General features: G+C 43.3%; 1 protein-coding gene across 5 annotated transcripts in view; it reads right to left on the bottom strand.

The window, feature by feature from the left end:
- Positions 1 to 20,714, bottom strand: part of LOC126481152 (uncharacterized) — a 248,064-nt gene that overhangs the window by 208,417 nt on the left and 18,933 nt on the right. For all 5 annotated transcript variants that reach the window (XM_050104720.1, XM_050104721.1, XM_050104719.1 and 2 more), the window contains 2 exons: positions 9,803 to 9,992; positions 9,646 to 9,730 (listed from right to left, as the gene is read on the bottom strand). In XM_050104720.1, the coding sequence (XP_049960677.1) occupies positions 9,646 to 9,730; positions 9,803 to 9,930 (213 nt within the window). In that variant the 5' untranslated portion in view covers positions 9,931 to 9,992. The remainder of the gene's footprint in view (positions 1 to 9,645; positions 9,731 to 9,802; positions 9,993 to 20,714) is intronic.

Below are 20,714 nucleotides of genomic sequence, written 5' to 3' on the forward strand. Positions count from 1 at the left end.
AAGCCTTTTTGACTGCTCAATCCACCCTTTGGTTCCCCACTATTCCAATGCGCCCAGGTACCCAGCAGGGAGACACCTCCTTCCCCAGTCGTAGTAGTTGGAGGAGAGCATCCTGGATATTCTGGGTTACTTTATCTGCTTGGTAAAAATGTTGGAGAGAGTAAAGGGCACTCGGAGAATCAGAGCAGACGAGAAATCTAACACTGGGAGAATGTCTCATCTGCTCCAGTGCCCACAAGATAGTGCATAATTGCGGAGGCAGTCTGACCTTGAGGACATGATCCGGAAAAACGACAGAGCAACCAACGGAGTCGTCCTGCTTAGACACACCCACAAAAACAGCCACATGGTTGTGGTACTCAGATAAAATGTCAGAAAATATCAGTTTAAAAACAGAAGCAGGAGTGCTATCTCTCCTGTACCGCACCAAATCTAAAATAACTCTGGGCCTCTCCAGGGTGGCAGACTGTTAAAACCCTGGATTTAGGGCTGTACTGACTCCACAATGAGTGGCTCCAGCACATGCTGCAAGTGGACCGCAAATGGCATCGTGGCTCATGGACGGTTGGAAAAAAGGCACTCCAGAGGCTGATGAGCAACAGTATATGTGCGGGTGAAGTTCGAGCTGCAAGGAACTTACATGCCTGACTCAACATGAGGAGCTGGCATTGGATGGTAAGTGGCAGTTCCCCCATCTCAGCACAGAGGCTAAGTACGGGACTAGTCCGATAAGCACCAGTGGCCAGCCAAATCCTTTCATGGTGGACAGCGTCAATGATCCGCAAGTAAGAGGACCTAGCTGACCCATACACCATACACCCATTGATTGATTAGATTCTAACAGGAGAGCTAAAACAGCTTAGGTCTAACCCGCCACTGCCCACACTGAAACTAGGTTTATTGTGCGGTATCGCTCCCTGCATATCTAGTAAAGCCAAGCAGTGCCCTTAAATAGTGCAAGGAGTCCCTCTACCAGTTTTTTGTTAGACACAATTTCTTCAGGTCTAGTTGTCCCCAAGATTCTGTATCTTTTACTCTCCAGTGCTATGCATTCAAAAATTAGGTGTGATGCAGTTTCTTCACCCTCATCACAGATCCTACATTTAGGGTCCTCTTCCATTATACCCACTGTGTGTAGGTGTTTTTCGAAATTCCCATGGCCGGTCATCCGTCCAGTCATGAGTTTGATCTCTTTCCTGTTCAGTCCCATGATTACAGAGCTTCTTTTCAAACATGGCTTGGGCATCATTACCTTACCATGTTTTTGTTTATGGACCTTGGTCCAATATCCCACGTTCTGTTTCCTAAGCCAGTTCTGTAGTTCTAATTTGATCATAGCATTGGTGATTGTCAAGACAGGTTCCGGTCCAATAAATGGAGTTGTTGCCCCCATCCTAGCCAATCTATCGGCTTGTTCATTGCCACAGATCCCTGAATGGCCAGGGACCCACACTAGGTACACCCTATTGCTTCACCCTAGCTCCACCAGAGCCACCAGAGCCCTGTGGCAATCTGCAACAACCTTAGATCTTGTTGCAGGAGCTGCCAATGATTTCAGGGGTGCCTGGCTGTCTGAATAGATGTAGATGCTACAGTCATTGTAGCACCTACTCATATTCTCCTCCACACATGCCCTGATTGCAGTAATTTCGGCTTGGAATACAGAGGCCAGTTTCCCTAGAGAGATACTGCTCTCCAGTCTTGGCTGAACCCCGTACAACCCTGCCCCAACACCTTGATCTGTTTTCGACCCATCGGTGTCTAACTGGTTTCTCCCACTGCTCCCTACTTCCAATTATTATGTTGTAAGGCTTGTCGAAGCAGTTCGGAGTTATTATATAGTCAGCTGGCATTTCCCCAACCATACCTCACTATGTTAGTGCGTGATTCTGGGTATCCAAATGAGACCCAGTTTTGGCCAGTTTTAAGTCTTTATGCCCCAACTGCTGCCTCCATCTTAACCCAAAGGTGAAGTGGAGGTATATCCAGCATGGTTTCCATTCCAGCGGTTGGTGTGCTGCTAATTCAGCCCATTATGGCTAAGCAGGCCAATCTCTGCACCTTCACAAGCTCTTTAGCAGCAACCCGCTGTTCTACCTCCTTCCACCACACTACGGCCCCATAGGAAATCCTAGGTCTAACCACTGTGGTGTATATCCAGTGCATACCCCTGGGGCTTAGGCCCCAGTTTTTGCCACAAGCCCTCCTAGTACTCACTAAAGTGCTTTTTGCCTTGGAGCAGATACTCTTAATATGAGGGGTCCAAGTTAGCTTCTCATCCAAGGTTACCCCTAGATATTTCACTGTCCCCTTCACAGGTAGAGTTTCATCAAAGAGCTTTAGATTCCAACTTGCATGCTGAATATGTCTGTTCGTAAATGGCACCACAACAGTCTTCTTAGGATTAACTCTCAGATCCTGTTTAATGCACCATTTTTTCACAATGTCCAACCCTCCGTGTGCCATATTCCTGACTGTGTGAGTGAATTTGCCAAGTATTAATATGACAAGGTCATCTGCATATCCTTGGCAGAAGCATTGTCTGGAATTTAGTTCATCAATGAGTTTGTTCACCACTAGATTCCACAATAGAGGAGACAAAACTCCTCCTTGTGGGCAGCCTCTAGTGGTCTTTTCATTCATCATGGTAGCCTCTACCTTCCTTCCACTAAGCATGGCTCTGGTCCACCTACATATAGTGGTCCCCAGGTCATGCACATCTGCTGCCCTTACCATGGAATCAAAGGTCGTGTTACTAAAGGCCCCCCCTCGATATCCAGGAAGATGCAGAGGGCTATTTCTTGGAAGTGAAGTGCTTTTTCCACCTTCCCAACGAGTTGGTGGAGCACTGTCTCACATGATTTACCTGGTTGGTATGTGTGTTGGTTCAGGTGTAGAGGGACCCTATATAGCCTCCTCTCCCCAATGTATACATTAACCAGTTTTTCCAATGTTTTGAGAATGAATGAGGACAGACTGATTGGTCTCATATCCTTGGCCTTGGTATGATCAATTCTCCCTGGCTTTGGAATGAAGACAATCTTCACTGCCCTCCAAACATTAGGAATGATTCCTACTGCTAAGCTAACCCTAAGTAGCCTGCATAAGTTTCTTATAAGCTTTCCTCCTGCCTGTTGCAGGAGAGCTGGAAAAATTCCACCTGTGCCAGGTGACTTGAACAGCTGGAATGTTCCCACCGCCCACTGGATTTTGTTGAAGTTCACACACTCATTAGCCGATTCACAGTCCTCTCTTCGAGTGTCTGAGAACCGTTGTCTCTCTGGGGTCACATACTGGTCTGTGTTATCCGACAGAACATATTGAAAGTGAGTTTTGAGGAGCAATTCCAGCGTATCATGTGCTGTCTTTGTATATTCCCCATCCTCCTTCCTCAACGTACCTCCTGGATTAATTGGTACTCTAGTGAGAATCTTGTGAAGTCTGGCTTGTGCAGCCGTGCCTTTCACTTCCTCACAGAATGCCTTCCAGGATGCCTCTTTTGCTTGTCTTATTGCAAGATTGTAACTGACAAGGGCCTCACGATATTTAGCCCATTGTCCTTTGCGTCTCACAATATTAAACAGTCTCCGTACCTGTTTTCTTTGCATTTCCATGCACCCATAGTCCAGCCACGAACGCATGAAAGCCCAATAAAACTGAAGGAGATGTGCCCTGTCTGCCCGCCCCCCCCCCCCCCCCCCCCAAGACCTGTGGCTAAGGTACTTGATGATACTCAGTTACTTCAGTGTTCTGGCTTTCAGATCTCTCAGGTGTGGCGACCATGACAATTTTGAGTCAAAAATGAAGCCCAGAAACCTCACGGAGTCTCTAAAATGTAGGATAGTGCCCTCATATGCAAAGCAGGTAAATTAAAAAGATGACTGGAATGATTAAAATGAACACACACACACTTATCCGCATAAAACTGAAAACACGTCTTTGCAGCCCACTCCTCTAACCTCTGCATCGTAGGTTGTGACTGACGGCTCGCTGTTGCAACACTGTAGGAGCAACAGAAAATAGCAAAATAGTCCACAAATAAGTAACACTGTACAGGACTCCTTAACATAGATGTGATACTGTTTATGGCTATGGCAAAGGGGGTAACACTTAAAACACTGCCCTGAGGAACACCATTCTCCTGTGCAAATTTATCAGACAGCAACAGCCTTTTCTGAAGTTCAAGGGGGTGGTGGTGGGGGGGGGGGGGGGGGACTTGTATAGCTTCGCCATAATGGTTTTGATCTCCTGGATCTTCTATTCCTTAAGGGAAACCCTGCAGTCCCTGCTCCACACAGGGTGACCCCCAGAGCAGCTGACACACTTTGGAGGAGAGGAGCAACCAACTCCATCATGGGGGGCTTTACTCCATTTCCTTGTAAGTGGCTTCTCCTTTACAGCTAAGAGTGATGGCATTTAAAACACCGCATTGGATTTGGGTAATAAGGTCGTACACTTAGGCATAGGAAACCTGCCTTCTCATGCTCTGGTAGTTTGGTGCTGTTAAAAGTAAGGATAAAAGAGTCTGATTGTACAAGATCGCCATCCACTCATTTCATAATGTGTTGCATATCAACAATGGCTTCCCGTGACCATTCGGCTTTCAGTTCTTCTTGGGTAATGTCAACTAGATCCCTGCAAGTCACAACACCTTTGCTGTGGTTCAAGGTGTTGTGCAGTTCAGTGTCTATCGCATACTCCCTTACGCATTCTGAAGGTTCTTGACTTGCTGGGAGCTAGATGTTTCAACCAACAGGGTCCCATTGCACAAGTGCTTAACAGATTCTAAGGTGCCAGCAATGCCTTCTAAGCCTTTCTGTATGTAAAATGATGAAACTTTTTCAAAATTACCCTCTTTTTATTTTAACTACAAGAAACACAGTCTGAGAAACAGCATGCAGCCTGTTACTACTGACTGAATCAGAAGAACTGGCTACATGAGCCATCTTGTTAGACAGGGTGTTGGTATCTTCCAGCGGCCCACTCTTTCCACTGGAAGGGGGTAACAAAAATTTCAGAGGATCCATTTTGGTCCCATGAGCAGCTAGGGAAAGAGGGGTTCACTCAGACAGAGCCCCATGTCCCTGAGTAAGCCTTATACAATTGATGTGCGGCAGGTTACCGAGAGGTTGCCCGCTAATGACTGTACCACCTCAACAGTCATACATTCCATCAGTGTGCAGCACACCTTGAGATTGACAGGTTTTTCATAGAGGTTTATTCTGTCCTCACGATCCAGGCAGTCAAGCCAAGATCCCCATTTCCTGAGACACACAACGTTCCACTGCTGCACTGCATGGTGGTTGCTGAAGCATATCCAGAGCTAACGGTGACAGAGGACTGGCGGTGCATACCAGTCCCCAGCTCAGGAACCCCGTCGTCACCAAATAAATGCTGAGCCCCTGAAGGCAAAAGCATTTCTGTTCAGATTGTTAAAGGGTATTTAGTGTCTCAATCCATTCCTCTCCACGATATGGACTCATTACTGCAGTCCTATGGCCAGCTGTTTGAGAACACCTTGCGCTGCACAGAAAATTTAGAGGCCATGTTTCTTAAGCCTTTGGCAGCAACCAAATTTTGTCATCCCCACCCCATTCCCTTAACCATGCGTGACAAAGTGAAGACTGAGTTGCAGTGTCAGCAGGATCAGAGTGTCATTTCTCCTATTTCATTGAGTGAGTGGGCCACCACTTTGGTGGTGATGCAGAAGCCAGACAGTGATAAGTGCCTTCGTGGTGATTTCAAATGGACAGTCAACACACAATATATCACAGATTCATATCCCATTCCATGCCAGGCAGAGTTATTGGCTATATTGTCAGAGGCCAGTATTTTCCTCAGCTTGACCTGTACAATACTTACCTGCAGTTGATGTTGGACGTAGTTTCTCAGATCTTCCTGGTTCTCAATGCCCCCTTTGGGCTTTACCTGTTTAATCACTTGCTTTCTGGAATCTTGTCTGTGCTGGGAATTTAACAATGGTATTTGGAGCACTGTAGCATCAGTTACCTTGATGACATCTGGGTCACGGACCATCAGTTACCTTGATGACATCTTGTGTTTGTGTTGGAAGATGCCTTGCAACAAACCCTACTGGACGTTCCATTGATGGCATGAGAAGTCACGATCGCCATGGCTGTTGACCTCCTTTCTGGAAAATTATTTTTGTGGTTCAGTTGGATTGGCCGGAGCACATCTCTTTTGTGTATGGCTTTTGTTTTTCCTTCTATGTGATCGGCTCAACATTTTCATGGTGGTTCTCATGCTTGCCACGGAGGTGCAACACTATCATGTGATCATTCAACCTGCATTGTGACCTTGCATACTCAGTTGCTGCATGCATCACACTGGGTATGACTTGTCTGAAGGCAATGGCACCGCGATCTTGCGGAGCTCATTTTCAGAACCAGGCTGCATGACCAAGCAAATTCTCTCCTTGGTTGGCCATGGAGCATCCTTGGAACAGGGTGCTCATTAGGTCTGGCACTCCTTTTTGGGCAGCACGTGGTTGTTGGTGATCGTTGTATTGTCCAGCTTCACATACATAACCAAGCTATCCTCTAAGTTGTTGACTGCCACCGTTCACTTGTTGTAAGACATTTTTGCATTGAGGCATCCCCAGGACCCTGGTACCTGACAACGGCTGGCAATTTGTGTCACAGAAGTTTGATGACTTCTGCATTGGTAGTGGTATCCAGCATCCGATTACTACCCCATTTCGCCTGGCTTCTAATCTATACGTCGAGCACTTGATGCGTACATTTAAGACTCAAATGAAAAAGTTCATGTTAGCCACTTCCTGTGACGATGCATTGTTCAACTATTTGGCTACACACCAGGCAAAGCTTGACAGTGCATTCAGTCTTACAGAATGTTTGGATTAGTGCAAGCCTTGGAGTATCTTGGATTTGTTGCACCCTGAGTCACATCCCATGGGCTACTGCGGACTGCCGCATTTTCCTCGCCATTTGGGCCAAGTCCTTTGCCTGTCCACTGGAGTGGCTGCTGGGTGTCCTAGTGGGCCACAAGGATCGGCAGTCATTTGTGGTGGATGCTGGTAAGGTGTAGCTGATTTACCACTGGGATATCACCCCCATGATCTGTTGGATGGCAGGTTGAGTCATGATGTTTTTCCGGGTGAAGGTTCCCACTTGCAGCAGCATGCTGCCCTGTTACCATTCCCTACCCGCACTCCGCAGTCCTCCCATTGCTTGCAGCAGCGACCCCCACTGAAGTCCACACCCTGCACCTGCCAGTGTGGAGCCCATGGATTTTGATCCACCATTCTCATCCTCATCCTCCGCCACCTCCTACTCCCCACATCCTGACCCATGGACACGGCATTACCTCCATTGCTGCTGGTAGACCCCAATTGCCACAGCTTCCATGCGCTTCTGGCAGAGTCATCAGCATTGGCGTTGCTCCTCTGGCAGTTGGTCCATCATCAGGTTCTCCAGAGGCCTCTCCAGTTCTGTGCCAGAGGTCATGGCCCAAGCCTGATTATTTTTGACCCTATATAGCTTTTTCAGGGAGGAGAGATTTAGTATCTCCACCAGCAGACATCACAATGGACGCAGATGAGAGTGAGTAGTGCAGCGAAATAATACAGAAACCTGTCATAAAGTGTGCTTGTGACGCATGGTATAGGCAGACCCAGTGGCGGAGGTGTTTACCTGCAGGCGGCAGTAGGCTGGGCGGGCCAATGCCTATTCAGGGTTTGACCTTTGCGGACCTCACCTAGCATATCGTACCATCCGTTTTGCTAAGTTCTTAGCCGTTAGCCATCCATGCTGACCATGTGCTGAGTTGGTCTTGTCCTCATCTCCATGTGGGTTCAGATGTTCTGCTTCCCATGGATCATCTCACACAGCACATTCATTTCCCTCTCAAAGGGTTCTGTTCTCCAGCTAGTGTCGAGCTACCATCAGCCTGTGAATTATCTGCATTGCCTGTGTAGTGAAGTGGCATTGTCACGCCTGTGCAGATACTAAAGTTATGCTGGTAAAGGTTTTGCATTAATGCAGTCCAAATACCAAAGTAACTTGAATAAAACACTGCTTATACAGCTTTTTAAAATATTTTTTTGATGTGTGTGTTTTGCTGAAAGTGGTAAACTGGAATAATATACCACCATAAAATTCTTTGTTTTGGATGGTTTATTGTCCATATCTGAAGCTGATGAAAGTCAGGTGATTTACAAATCTGCTTCTTCATTTTCAGTTATTTCACAGCAGACAGCAAAATTTAGTCATGGCCCTACTACCCTTGAGAGCAATGCATGCCAAAAAAGTTCCAAAACTGGTACCAGAAATGAAAACTTTGAATATGGGTACAATGTGAAATTGAACAATAGATGATAATATGTGTATGAACTAGATGTCACCTTAGGTATATCACATAAAGAGTACTGCACACATCACATTACAGAAACAAGTGCCACCTTTGTTGAACAATGACCAAAATCAAATCTAAAGACAAATTTTTAAGGAATGTCTGGATCATTTTAAAAAGTATCCAACTGGTTTGGATAGCCTGTTACTGTGGGTAGAGGGATGGGTCCACTACTTCCTGAGTGAAACAGAACTGTAATCAAAGTAATAGGTGGAATGTGGCAGCCCAGCACAAAAAAAGATGAAGTATATTTCATGTTCCAGGGAGGTGTTTTCCGTGATGCAACAGAAATTCATCTTACCAATTCCCCTGTAATGGGTAAAACAATAAACAGGAAATACTGCACAGACTGCTTTAGTAATAGGAAAAAAATGAAGGATATGAAACATGATTTGTGGGATTATCTATTCTATTTACCAGATTTAGCATCCTCTTTGTCCTACCCACCATCCTTCTAAAGAAATATGAGACAAGAAATTGTTTGGAGTCCAATAAAGAGAGATCAGCAACCATTTGTTAGTATTGTGCTGAAAAAGTAAGGGACGACATGCACAGAACCCTTTGACTCAAAAGTCTATTATGTAAAAAAAAAAATCAGTACAATTTCTATCTATGAAAAAGGCACTATACTTCAGTACCAATTTGGGAAATTTTCACCCTGCCCTTCTAATTTCAGCTATTCTTGCTATCCAAAGAAACAAGCAATAAAAGAAAACCGATGATAGTCCACAAAAATACTAAACTGTAACACAAATGATTTTCCTTAGTTTAAGTACCAGTATGAGGGCTCTGTTTTATTAGGCTACTAGGAATAGCATCTCATTCTTATTTACCCCCAACATTGAATGACATATGAACTTCAATTATTACTGAGAATTGTCTTATCAGACTTAGTGAATTTAGCTGCAATTAACATTTGTGGCTTTTAAAATCATGAGCACTGACGCACAATTAAAAATCTTGTTTTGTCAATGCAGTAATTAAATGATTAAAAATTTAATGATTAGGACATTGTAGCTGTAATTTGACAAAATGGTATTCCCACAAAACTAATAAAGCAGAATAAAAATTTAAAATTGACTATCCAATAATGATACAAAATTTTACCTCCAAATGATATGGTTGGTGGAACATGTACATTATGGTATAGCAGCCTAATATATGATTAACAACTTGCCCCATACAAAAAGTCTATGTAAAATAATTTTAAATAAAAGCTTCATGGTATACATACAATAGCAGCACACAACACACCTGTAAGTAGTTAAACCAGCTGCTGAGGCACTCTGACACCTCTTTGCACACAGACACATTTGGGCTGATAGCTACCAGTTTTTCACTGAAACAGACAATTTGTCAAGAAGCTTTCTGATATGTGCAAGTTTCGAAATTAATTTGTATAGGTATTTACCTGTCCTGAGTCTGCATTGTGTGTGACAAGGATTTCAAATGATTGACATTCACCTGAGATGGACATCTGGTCAAGCTGTGAACTTTACCAGTTGGATGTTTGTTACAACATGTAAGATTCCACTCCATGTTAACAAAAGCACCAATGCTCCACGAAATGTCACAGGCCAAGAACAAAGGAACTCCAACATCTGCAACAGAATGAATAGATTTACAGTCAGATAAAGAGAAAGAAGAAAATAGGTAAATTTTTGGGAGCTAGTATAAATTAAGGGACAGAGCATTATTATTATTATTATTATTATTACAGTGTTTTAATGACTTTAAATTAAGTACTTATTCAAAGTAAACTAAAGAGAAGCTCTTCATATTTTTCATAAATGCTGAATATTTCCTGTTGTGTGTTCTAATGCCATTAGAGTTTTGTCTCAAATGGAAGGTTATTCTAGTTTATTTTTATCTTCAGATTTCTTGTCCATAAAAAAAGAGCATATCATTTAGAAATAAACGAGCTGTGTGAACAGATCATTATTGAGATAGTAACTAGATGTGTCCCTTTTCAAAGATTCATCATGGCATTCAATATGCTCACAATGTAAGATATGATGCAAATATTATATCCATGGAAATACTAGGAAGAAGGGGAAAAACACTGAGGCATGGCCTCCACATGTCTGCAGCTGATTGATGTGTGGTGTAGGAACACACAGTGTGTAAATTTATAAATTTTCCCAGCAGACTGGGTGTTCAAAGGAAATTCAGCCAGCCATCTTAACTACACTACACAACATTTTGAATGGGCATCTGTCAATCACCATCAGGGTAACTATCGAAGACTGACAAAGATATCCTCTATCCCACAGTTTATTAGTGAACTGTGACTATTCCACGCATGCATTGAGATTGTGGTGACACACTGATCACACTACCTGGTGGGCAGTGCCCTCTCTAGTGGAATTGTGGAACTCAGTTGTTCTCAGGGTTGCAGTTCAGTGCAGCCATTGGCATACTCTATTGTCTTCTATTACAGCGAATGAGACAGATACGGTTCCACACATTATCCAGCTGGTAGCCGCTATCAGACTTCATCCCATTTTCCACCATCTGTATTTCCATGTACTCTCTAATAATGGACTCCCAAATAGAAGTTGCTTTGGTCAAAGTAATTGTTTTATCATACTAAATTGAATGTCAGATGCAGGTACAATATTCAGCAATAGCTGACTTGCTTAGTTGCAAAGGCGAGTGAAGCATTGACGTTTGTTATCTTTTTTTGTGATTTCCAGCCATCCACAATATCAAATTTCTCTTCACTGATTCCATAAGAGGAAAATTTTTTGAGGACATAATATGCAATTTTCTGAGCAGTTACAATTTGAGCATGCATCAGTCAGCTCCAGACAAGTGGTTGCCTCTTCCCAACCTTCCCGCCACCCCATTCACTCTGTCTCTGCTCCCCCCTCCCCAAATCTCTCTCAAATCCTCTTCATGTATCTAAAAACAGCTGACATACCACTTTCTTTCAGTAACCTAATACATTGTAAGTTTGTAAAGTGGTGGTAGTAGGTTTCTTTTTTCTTTCTTGTACAGAATGTGCCCGAGATGCAAAATCCACATTTACGATCTCTGGAGTCCCCAGATCACTTTAGAATATCCCAAATACTGCTACGATTTCACTTTTATTTTTTTTCCTCCACATTCTGACCATGGCGTAGCATGTTTTTGACAAAACATTTTAAAACTAGATTGAATTTGCTACAATTTGAGATAAAAATGGGCTCTGAAGACCAAATAGTTTCTAAGATATACACTCCTGGAAATGGAAAAAAGAACACATTGACACCGGTGTGTCAGACCCACCATACTTGCTCCGGACACTGCGAGAGGGCTGTACAAGCAATGATCACACGCACGGTACAGTGGACACACCAGGAACCGCGGTGTTGGCCGTCGAATGGCGCTAGCTGCGCAGCATTTGTGCACCGCCGCCGTCAGTGTCAGCCAGTTTGCCATGGCATACGGAGCTCCATAGCAGTCTTTAACACTGGTAGCATGCCGCGACAGTGTGGACGTGAACCGTATGTGCAGTTGACGGACTTTGAGCGAGGGCGAATAGTAGGCATGCGGGAGGCCGGGTGGACGTACCGCCGAATTGCTCAACACGTGGGGCGTGAGGTCTCCACAGTACATCGATGTTGTCGCCAGTGGTCGGCGGAAGGTGCACGTGCCCGTCGACCTGGGACCGGACCGCAGCGACGCACGGATGCACGCCAAGACCGTAGGATCGTACGCAGTGCCGTAGGGAACCGCACCGCCACTTCCCAGCAAATTAGGGACACTGTTGCTCCTGGGGTATCGGCGAGGACCATTCGCAACCGTCTCCATGAAGCTGGGCTACGGTCCCGCACACCGTTAGGCCGTCTTCCGCTCACGCCCCAACATCGTGCAGCCCGCCTCCAGTGGTGTCGCGACAGGCGTGAATGGAGGGACGAATGGAGACGTGTCGTCTTCAGCGATGAGAGTCGCTTCTGCCTTGGTGCCAATGATGGTCGTATGCGTGTTTGGCGCCGTGCAGGTGAACGCCACAATCAGGACTGCATACGACCGAGGCACACAGGGCCAACACCCGGCATCATGGTGTGGGGAGCGATCTCCTACACTGGCCGTACACCACTGGTGATCGTCGAGGGGACACTGAATAGTGCACGGTACATCCAAACCGTCACCGAACCCATCGTTCTACCATTCCTAGACCGGCAAGGGAACTTGCTGTTCCAACAGGACAATGCATGTCTGCATGTATCCCGTGCCACCCAACGTGCTCTAGAAGGTGTAAGTCAACTACCCTGGCCAGCAAGATCTCCGGATCTGTCCCCCATTGAGCATGTTTGGGACTGGATGAAGCGTCGTCTCACGCGGTCTGCACGTCCAGCACGAACGGTGGTCCAACTGAGGCGCCAGGTGGAAATGGCATGGCAAGCCGTTCCACAGGACTACATCCAGCATCTCTACGATCGTCTCCATGGGAGAATAGCAGCCTGCATTGCTGCGAAAGGTGGATATACACTGTACTAGTGCCGACATTGTGCATGCTCTGTTGCCTGTGTCTATCTGCCTGTGGTTCTGTCAGTGTGATCATGTGATGTATCTGACCCCAGGAATGTGTCAATAAAGTTTCCCCTTTCTGGGACAATGAATTCACGGTGTTCTTATTTCAATTTCCAGGAGTGTAGCTTTTCAAAGTTAGGCAAATTCACGAAACCCGAAAATTTTAAGCTAATTTTCATGTTTAATCATAGTCTTTGCATTTTCAACAACTCTGAAATGATAAGTGAAGTACGCATTTGTTCAATGGGAGATTTTGAAGGGTGGTTGAGGTGGGTGGGGGGGGGAGGGGGGGGGGGGAGGGGGGGGGGGAGATGGGATGTTTGGTGAGAGGTCACTGTTCACAACAAGGAGACTGAATTTGACAAAAAAAGTATATAAAAAATTTATTTAACAAATGTTTACATCAAGTGTATACAAAAAGTGTAAATTAAGTGAATAATAGTGTACATGAAATGGAAATTAAAAGTGTTTCCTCCTCTTTAAAGGACGAGGTCCAACCAGATCCACCAATCTGCTTCCTTCAGTACCATTTTCATCATCCTGGACACCCTGAAGTGGAAAATAAATATTTATTTGTTAATTACCCCAAGGTAAAACCTTGTCAAAAAGTCCTAGTATAAATGAAGCAACATGTTGGTAAGTATTCATTGTAAGAAATAATGGTATCAATAATATCTGGGTAAGTATTAATTAACAGAAATGATGGTAACTTTCAACAACAATATGAGTGTAAGTATACCTGATATTGTTTCTCGATTTGTTCGAGCAGCCTATCCGTGTCATCATCAAGCTTGTCCAAATCGTGGGTGTCGAAATCAACATCTACCCCAATTTCAGGCAGGTTTTCGTAGGACTGGTCATTGCAGGCTCTGTAGACAACTGAACACTTCAAACCTGCTTTCCTGCAGCTGCTAGCATTTCCACATCCCTTCTTCCAGCTGCAAGAAATTATGTTTAGCAGGTTTGAGAGGGGCTACTTCCCTCAACATCGTCTTTGGGGAAAGGTCTTGGACTGAAGCAACCCTTCCCCATTCCAGCAGATTCTTTTTGTAATCCAGTTGCTGCTGCTTCTGCACCTGGTAGTATACGTAAAACAAATGTACCTGCTGCTTTGAAGCATCTTGCATGGGAGAAAGTCTGGCCAGGTTGAAATTGGTTTTGGCTGCAGCCCTTGTGAAGAGCAGGCAGTGCTGCTCATTGGGGGTTTGACTGAACGTTTCACCACCATACAGCTCAATAACGATTTTCTCTCTGGCTACAGCTACTTCGGCATGCATCACAACTGGATTAGGAAAAACTGCAGCTGTCTCTTTAAGGTCTACACGCTTCTGTAGTATCTGAAGCAACTTCAGTTTCCCCTGGCCAAAGAAGCATGAGGCAGAATCACAGCCACTTACGGCATAAGTGGAAGTGATGATGTGACTGTCTGCGAATATTGAAGTAGTTGAGTGGAAGACACCTGTTGTTTTGCCTCTTCCACACTTTTGAAGATTAAGGCAGCCCTTGTGGGACGTCTGGGACCAGTGAAGATGACTAACAAATCTACATCCTCCTCTGCAATAATCAAGACCTGAAAATCAGAGGCCTTTCTGATCGCTGTAGTAATGATAAGCACATCAGCATCATCATCTTTGGCCTGATAAACCTCAAAGTGTTTGGCTTCAAATTTCACCTTCAGCAGCTGTATGAATCTTAATTTGTTTTTATCATTGGATAAAAAATTTCTTGAGAAACATTGGAAGTAGTTGTTTCTTCAAATACCACATCAGGAGGAGAATTTGCCCGAGTTCGGCAATTACATTCTGAGCTCTCTGTACTGCTGTGGTCAGACCATGTTGGATAACCATCAACACTATAGCCACATTCTGACCATACCATGCCTCGAGATATTGTACATATCAGGCAGCTAACAACTCAAATGAGAAGTGCTTGCACCACACACCTTTGTGAGGGAGATGACCACCACCTACAACAACAAATTTAGTTTTTCCGTGAGACTCATCAATACTGATAGGTTGGAATGCTGCGCAAAACAAAAACTTATTGCCCTTCCTCATTTCCTCGAGTGAGAAGAGATGCCGTGAATGGTTAAAGCTCATACGTGAAGAAGTTCTTTAATTCTGCATATGATTTTTTCAAAACACATATCCTGTGAAACAGTGTGAGTGAGTTGATAACACTTGCCAGTTGCCAATAGTAACACTTTGATTTGACACTTGAATTTGACATTTTGGAAGTTTTCGCCTATAACCTCCAACACTGCTTTCTTCCCAATATCTCTGGCCATATGGCAGTTGGCCCCTTTCTCTCCTACAGCTCCAATGCTTCAGGACAATAACACACGGTTTTACGGAGTGGACAGTGCTTGAAATACCAATTGCACAGCTTCTTTGTATCAGCTTCACCTCAAATAATTCATGATGATCTCATTTTTGCTTCTACTTTTTTTTTATCAACTCACATAAGGTATTAGGTTCACAGAAATTTTATTAGGTTCCTATCTCTCACTATGTAATATCCTCCCCCTTCAAAACATTAAACTGAATAAATATTTTCTTAACTGAATTGTTTCAGACAGGTCATTGAATACATAAAGACAGTTGCATATGATGATACATGAGAATTAACTTAGAATTTTCAAGTTTAGAAAATTTGCCAAAAATTAAAAAGTGGTATCTCAGAAACTATTAGGTCTTCTGAGCCCATTGCAGCAAATTCAATCAAGTTTTAAAATGCATAGAATGGACTTCATTGAAAATGTGCTCCTCCATGGTAACAATGACTGGAAAAACTGAAAAAACTGCAAAAATGTAGCAGTTTTTGACATATTCAAAAGCAATCCAGGTGCTGCCGAGTTCAAAAACGTGTGTGTGTCACATCCCACACAAGGGAAAAAAATGAAGCGTACAACCACCAATTGATGCAGCGTAGGTACCCCTTTTCATGTGAAGGTTACTGGACTACATCCTATCTTCTAAACCAATCAAGCAGCATTTATTACAAACTATAAAATCATTACTGTTAATATGTTAATTTCAAAATGCAGTTGTAATAATCCAAACGATCTTCACAATAACATTGCTTACGATTAAGAATATATCTGGTGAGCGCATTTCATTGATATATTTGAAAAGGAGGAAAAAACTTAATGACATTCAAAAAGATTGTGGTGTAGTGTTAAACTGAGGAGTCTTCAGTCTACCAGAAACACTAAAACAGGTAAGAGCACACAAAAAATGTAGTTACCATCATCATCATCATCATCATCATCCACTAACACATAAAGGCCGCTTCTACACATCCCCATGCGTTAATCTTCAGCCACACAAGTCCAATATTCTCCCACTTTTTTTGCAATGCCATACTTCTGGTCTTTCCTTATCCCTTGCAACGAAGGCAGGAATTCCTTGGTACATTATCATTCTTTTACCTGGCTACACATTCCATCTGTACCCATTTTATTTCTGTCATAATTATGTCTTCTAATCTAGTCCCTTGCCTGATACAATGGCTTGCTTTTCTGTCTCTCCTAATATTTTTCATCTTGCTGAGCAACCCACATTTTAAGTGGTTTTTGCAAGAACTCAATAGCGCGCTGCTCTAAGTCAACATATATCACACATTTATTTTAAACTTTCAATCTCAGATTGGGAGGTGTATTTTTCAAAATGTACTTACTTCACCAAAACGAATTTTTTTACTCTTCTGTTAAGAGGGTTGGAAGCATATTTTGCAAAATTACCTGCGTGTATTAAATATGGGAAAATTTCTGTACCTCAAACATCTATAAAAGAGCAAATGTGTTTAGACAACTGTACTGTTTGTAAAAGTGCATGATCTCATGGCAATATAAAATAATAAAAGTTTCTCAAGCTTCCAGCTGCATCAATTGGTAAAATATGCAAAATAATAGTCTAATTGAGAGAAATAAAAATATTCATGTAGTCACTTAATCAATGTTATTTATATGCAAATAGTGGAAAATCTGGAATGGAATATCGGTAGCTATATGAACTGGATAGAATGGTAATCACAATATAGAGGAAGTACTGAGCAGCAGGTCCCCCCCCCCCCCCCCCCCACACACACACACACACACACACACACACACACACACACACACACACACACACAGAGAGAGAGAGAGAGAGAGAGAGAGAGAGAGAGAGAGAGAGAGAGAGAGATATAGCAATTTTGCACAAACATGGTTACTGACTACTATCACTGGGCACTGTGGCCTCACTACAATGAGTAGTAATCTTGACTGGGGTGGATAGTGGGAGTACAAAGGAGGCACGAGTCGGGGATCAGGAAGGATAGCAGAATAGGGGTGGGGAGAAAATACTCTAGAGCTCCCTCCGTAAGTGGAGGAAGATGTGGTGGCGACAGGATAGTGGGCTGCCAAGAGCAGTATCAGGATGCAGTGCTTGAGGGAAAAGGGGGGGGGGGGGGGGGTTGGCAAAGAGAATCAGAGAGGAATAGGACTAAGGACTATGCAACTGACTTAGGGTATGGAAAAACGTGTGGGGCTGGGGTGAGAGCAGGGAAGAGGACAGAGATAGCTGGGAGACAGGGACTAATAGAGATTGGGGTCAGAGGGAGTATAGAAAGGATATGTTGCCAGGAGAGTTCCGACCTGCACATTTCAAAACAACTGATGGTGATGGTGCACAGAAGCCATATGGCACAGTTTGGCAGTGGCTGTTCAGATGCAAAGAAAGATTGTTTGTGGTTGTGTTTAGATAGATTCGGATTAGATCAACTGAATTACAGTCTCTGCCAGGACTTCAACTAAATTTCATCATCCCCAAAAATTAGAAATATCCTCCTCATATACCGAGTGAGGTGGCACAGTTGTTAGCACACTGGACTTGCATTTGGAAGTACAATGGTTCAAACCCGCATCCGGCCATCCTGATTTAGGTTTTCTGTCATTTCCCTAAATCACTTCAAGTAGATGCCAGGATGGTTCCTTTGAAAGGGCACAGCCGAATTCCTTCCCTAATCCAATGGGACCTCCTCCCCCCCCCCCCCCCCCCCCCCCCCAAATCAGCCAAATCAAATCAGCCATCCCTCATCCCTCCCACAGTTGTATTCTGCCATCCAACCAACCTACACAATATCCTTGTCTGTCCCTATTCCACCCTTGCTCCCAACCACTTGGCTCATGGCTAACATTCCTGTAAAAAACATAGATGCATGATCTGCCTTCCACTGCCATCAACTCAAGTCCTGCCACACGCATTTCCTACCCCAACAAAGGCAGTGCCACTTGCGAAAGCAGCAATGTAACCCGCCAACTCAGCTGCAGCCAGTGTGACATTCTTTCTGGGCATGTCCACTAACATGCTGCATGTTTGCTTGAACAGCCACTGCCCAACAAAGGTCACAAGACTGTTGTACAGCCTAACTGACAAGTATGCTGCACAACACAATGTGGTACCTTCAGTGACTGCTTCCCAACCTACCTCTTTCCTGCTCCCATTCCAGGCCAAAACATGCCTTCTTACCAGCACAGTCCTCAATCTCTCACTGCTTGTCTTCTCCCCCTCCCCTCGCCTCCCAGTGCCCATCTGATGCTCAATGTTACAGCTAACAGTAATGATCTATCCAATTCATTGTCTTTTATATGTGTAACATTTTTGTGTGTTTTTATACTTGTTTCATATTTGGTGTTACTTTGTTTCAAGCACCCTTTGGGTTACTTGTGGAGGATAAAATTCATTACCAGAAATCCCACCACAGCAGCAGATGCCACCAGTGTGGCATGGAGTACCAAGGAGGAGCTCTTGAGTTCTCCAGTCAGGTGAACCTCCATGGACAAAAAGATAACAACACAAATAGGAAAAAGTGTCAAAAGGAAGTTGATGAACAGTATCAGTCCGAGTTTTGCTTTAGCTCATGAATGTACACTTATCTAAACTACACATCATGAAAGAAGTAGTTTGTCCTGCACAGTAGACATATAGTCTTATGATTAAAGAGTCCAGGAGGTAAAATAAAACTGCAGAAAATATTCACCCCCATTACCCTTCATTACGTTTTGGCTCCCAGCACCATCATTTGCTTCTTAATTCTTTTTCAGTTCATCTAGTTGTTCTTCAAATGCCCTTAAATACAAATATCATACTAGTTCTACAAATGCACTACTGATCTGTAGCATTTTCTCTTTGTTGTGTACACTGTAAATAATTTGTCTTAATACAGTGGATTTTCAGGCTTGCTTTCAAATTTGCTCTGTCAAGTTCCTCCATTTGTTGTTGAATTTTACCTACACTAGAGGTACGAAATATAATGTCATTGGTAAACCAAGTAAGTAAGTATATTACTAATGAACTATGAGACTGTATTTCTGATCATTACTTACCTTCTGAAGGGAAAATTAATAGTGCTACTGATAAGACATTTATAAAGGTAAAATGGACACACTATCCTGCTTTTGAAACTAATAGTTTTAATTTCTAAGGTCAATATTACAGTTTATTCAGCTTTGTGTAGTAACATTTGGGCACAAAAGTACCTTTCTGTGCCCCACAGCCTAAACCACTGCCCAAGTCCCCTCAGTTTACTTATGTAAATATTCTTTAACTTGTACTGAAATACCAACATACTTGAAGTCTTAAGTAGTACACTAGCCTGCCAGAGCTTGATGGGTGAGATACATTAACACTGCTATACATTAGCAGTGCTATGCTCACAGCCATCTCCATGCAGTATTGACTGTTTTTTAGTCTCAGAGCCTGGGGTCGATGCAACCACTACTAATTGAGAACAAGTAGGACCACAAGTCGCATAACAAAATTATCATTTCAAAGTCAGTTTGTCTTTATGTGATTCCTAAAGAGCTCAAGTCACGTGTTGCAGACATGACTCACCATTCTGTTTATAACACAGATCGGTGTGCAGACCATCCAAACTTATTCCCCATGAAGTATGGTTTACGACACTGGAATCTACTCATAATTCCTGACACACACACACACACACACACACACACACACACACACACACACACACGAAGTATGGTTTACGACACTGGAATCTACTCATAATTCCTGACACACACACACACACACACACACACACACACACACACACACATACACACACTCCTGTGCCAAAAGTAAGACTAATTATTGAGGCTTGATTTTTGAAAGCAATTGTCTGAGCTGATGGATGTGATATGAGTACAAAAAATTTAAATCTAAAAAATATTCACGAGGGCTTCCCAAACTAAAACCTAAACCTTTCTGCACACTCTAAAGGTCAATGAGTGTAGCATTTTTTTTCCCTGTTCATGTCAATTCTTCTTTCTAAGATCATTCATAGTACCATTATAACTTCCCTTTTTCCTTTTCTATATCCAAATGGATCTCTCCTAAATGTTGGTTAACATCTTGTGTGTGACTAGTGTGAAGATGGAACACTACCAGAACCAGTGAAATTAATAAAAAGTAAACGAATTACCATACCCACAAAAGGAAATGTCACTGATTATTCAAATTTTGGAACCTTGACATTACTAAACTATGCTTCAGAAATTCTAGCCAGTACTGTTAACTACTAGACGCTTGAAGGTAGACAGCAGCTATCCTGTGAAAACCAATGTCAAAGTTTCAACAGCCAGTATTAAGTGAAGAATATTTAAATATACTACAGTCCTCAATGTACCACTCCCATAAGGACTGGGAAGATATGATCAGACCAGATTAATTACAGCACACAGAGATACATTTAAGCAGTCATTCTCCCTGAGCACCTAATATTTGATATGGTCAAAAGTATCATCCACCATGCACTTTATT

Source organism: Schistocerca serialis, chromosome 5 (assembly GCF_023864345.2).
Source record: "Schistocerca serialis cubense isolate TAMUIC-IGC-003099 chromosome 5, iqSchSeri2.2, whole genome shotgun sequence".
Classification (NCBI taxonomy): Eukaryota; Metazoa; Arthropoda; class Insecta; order Orthoptera; family Acrididae; genus Schistocerca; species Schistocerca serialis.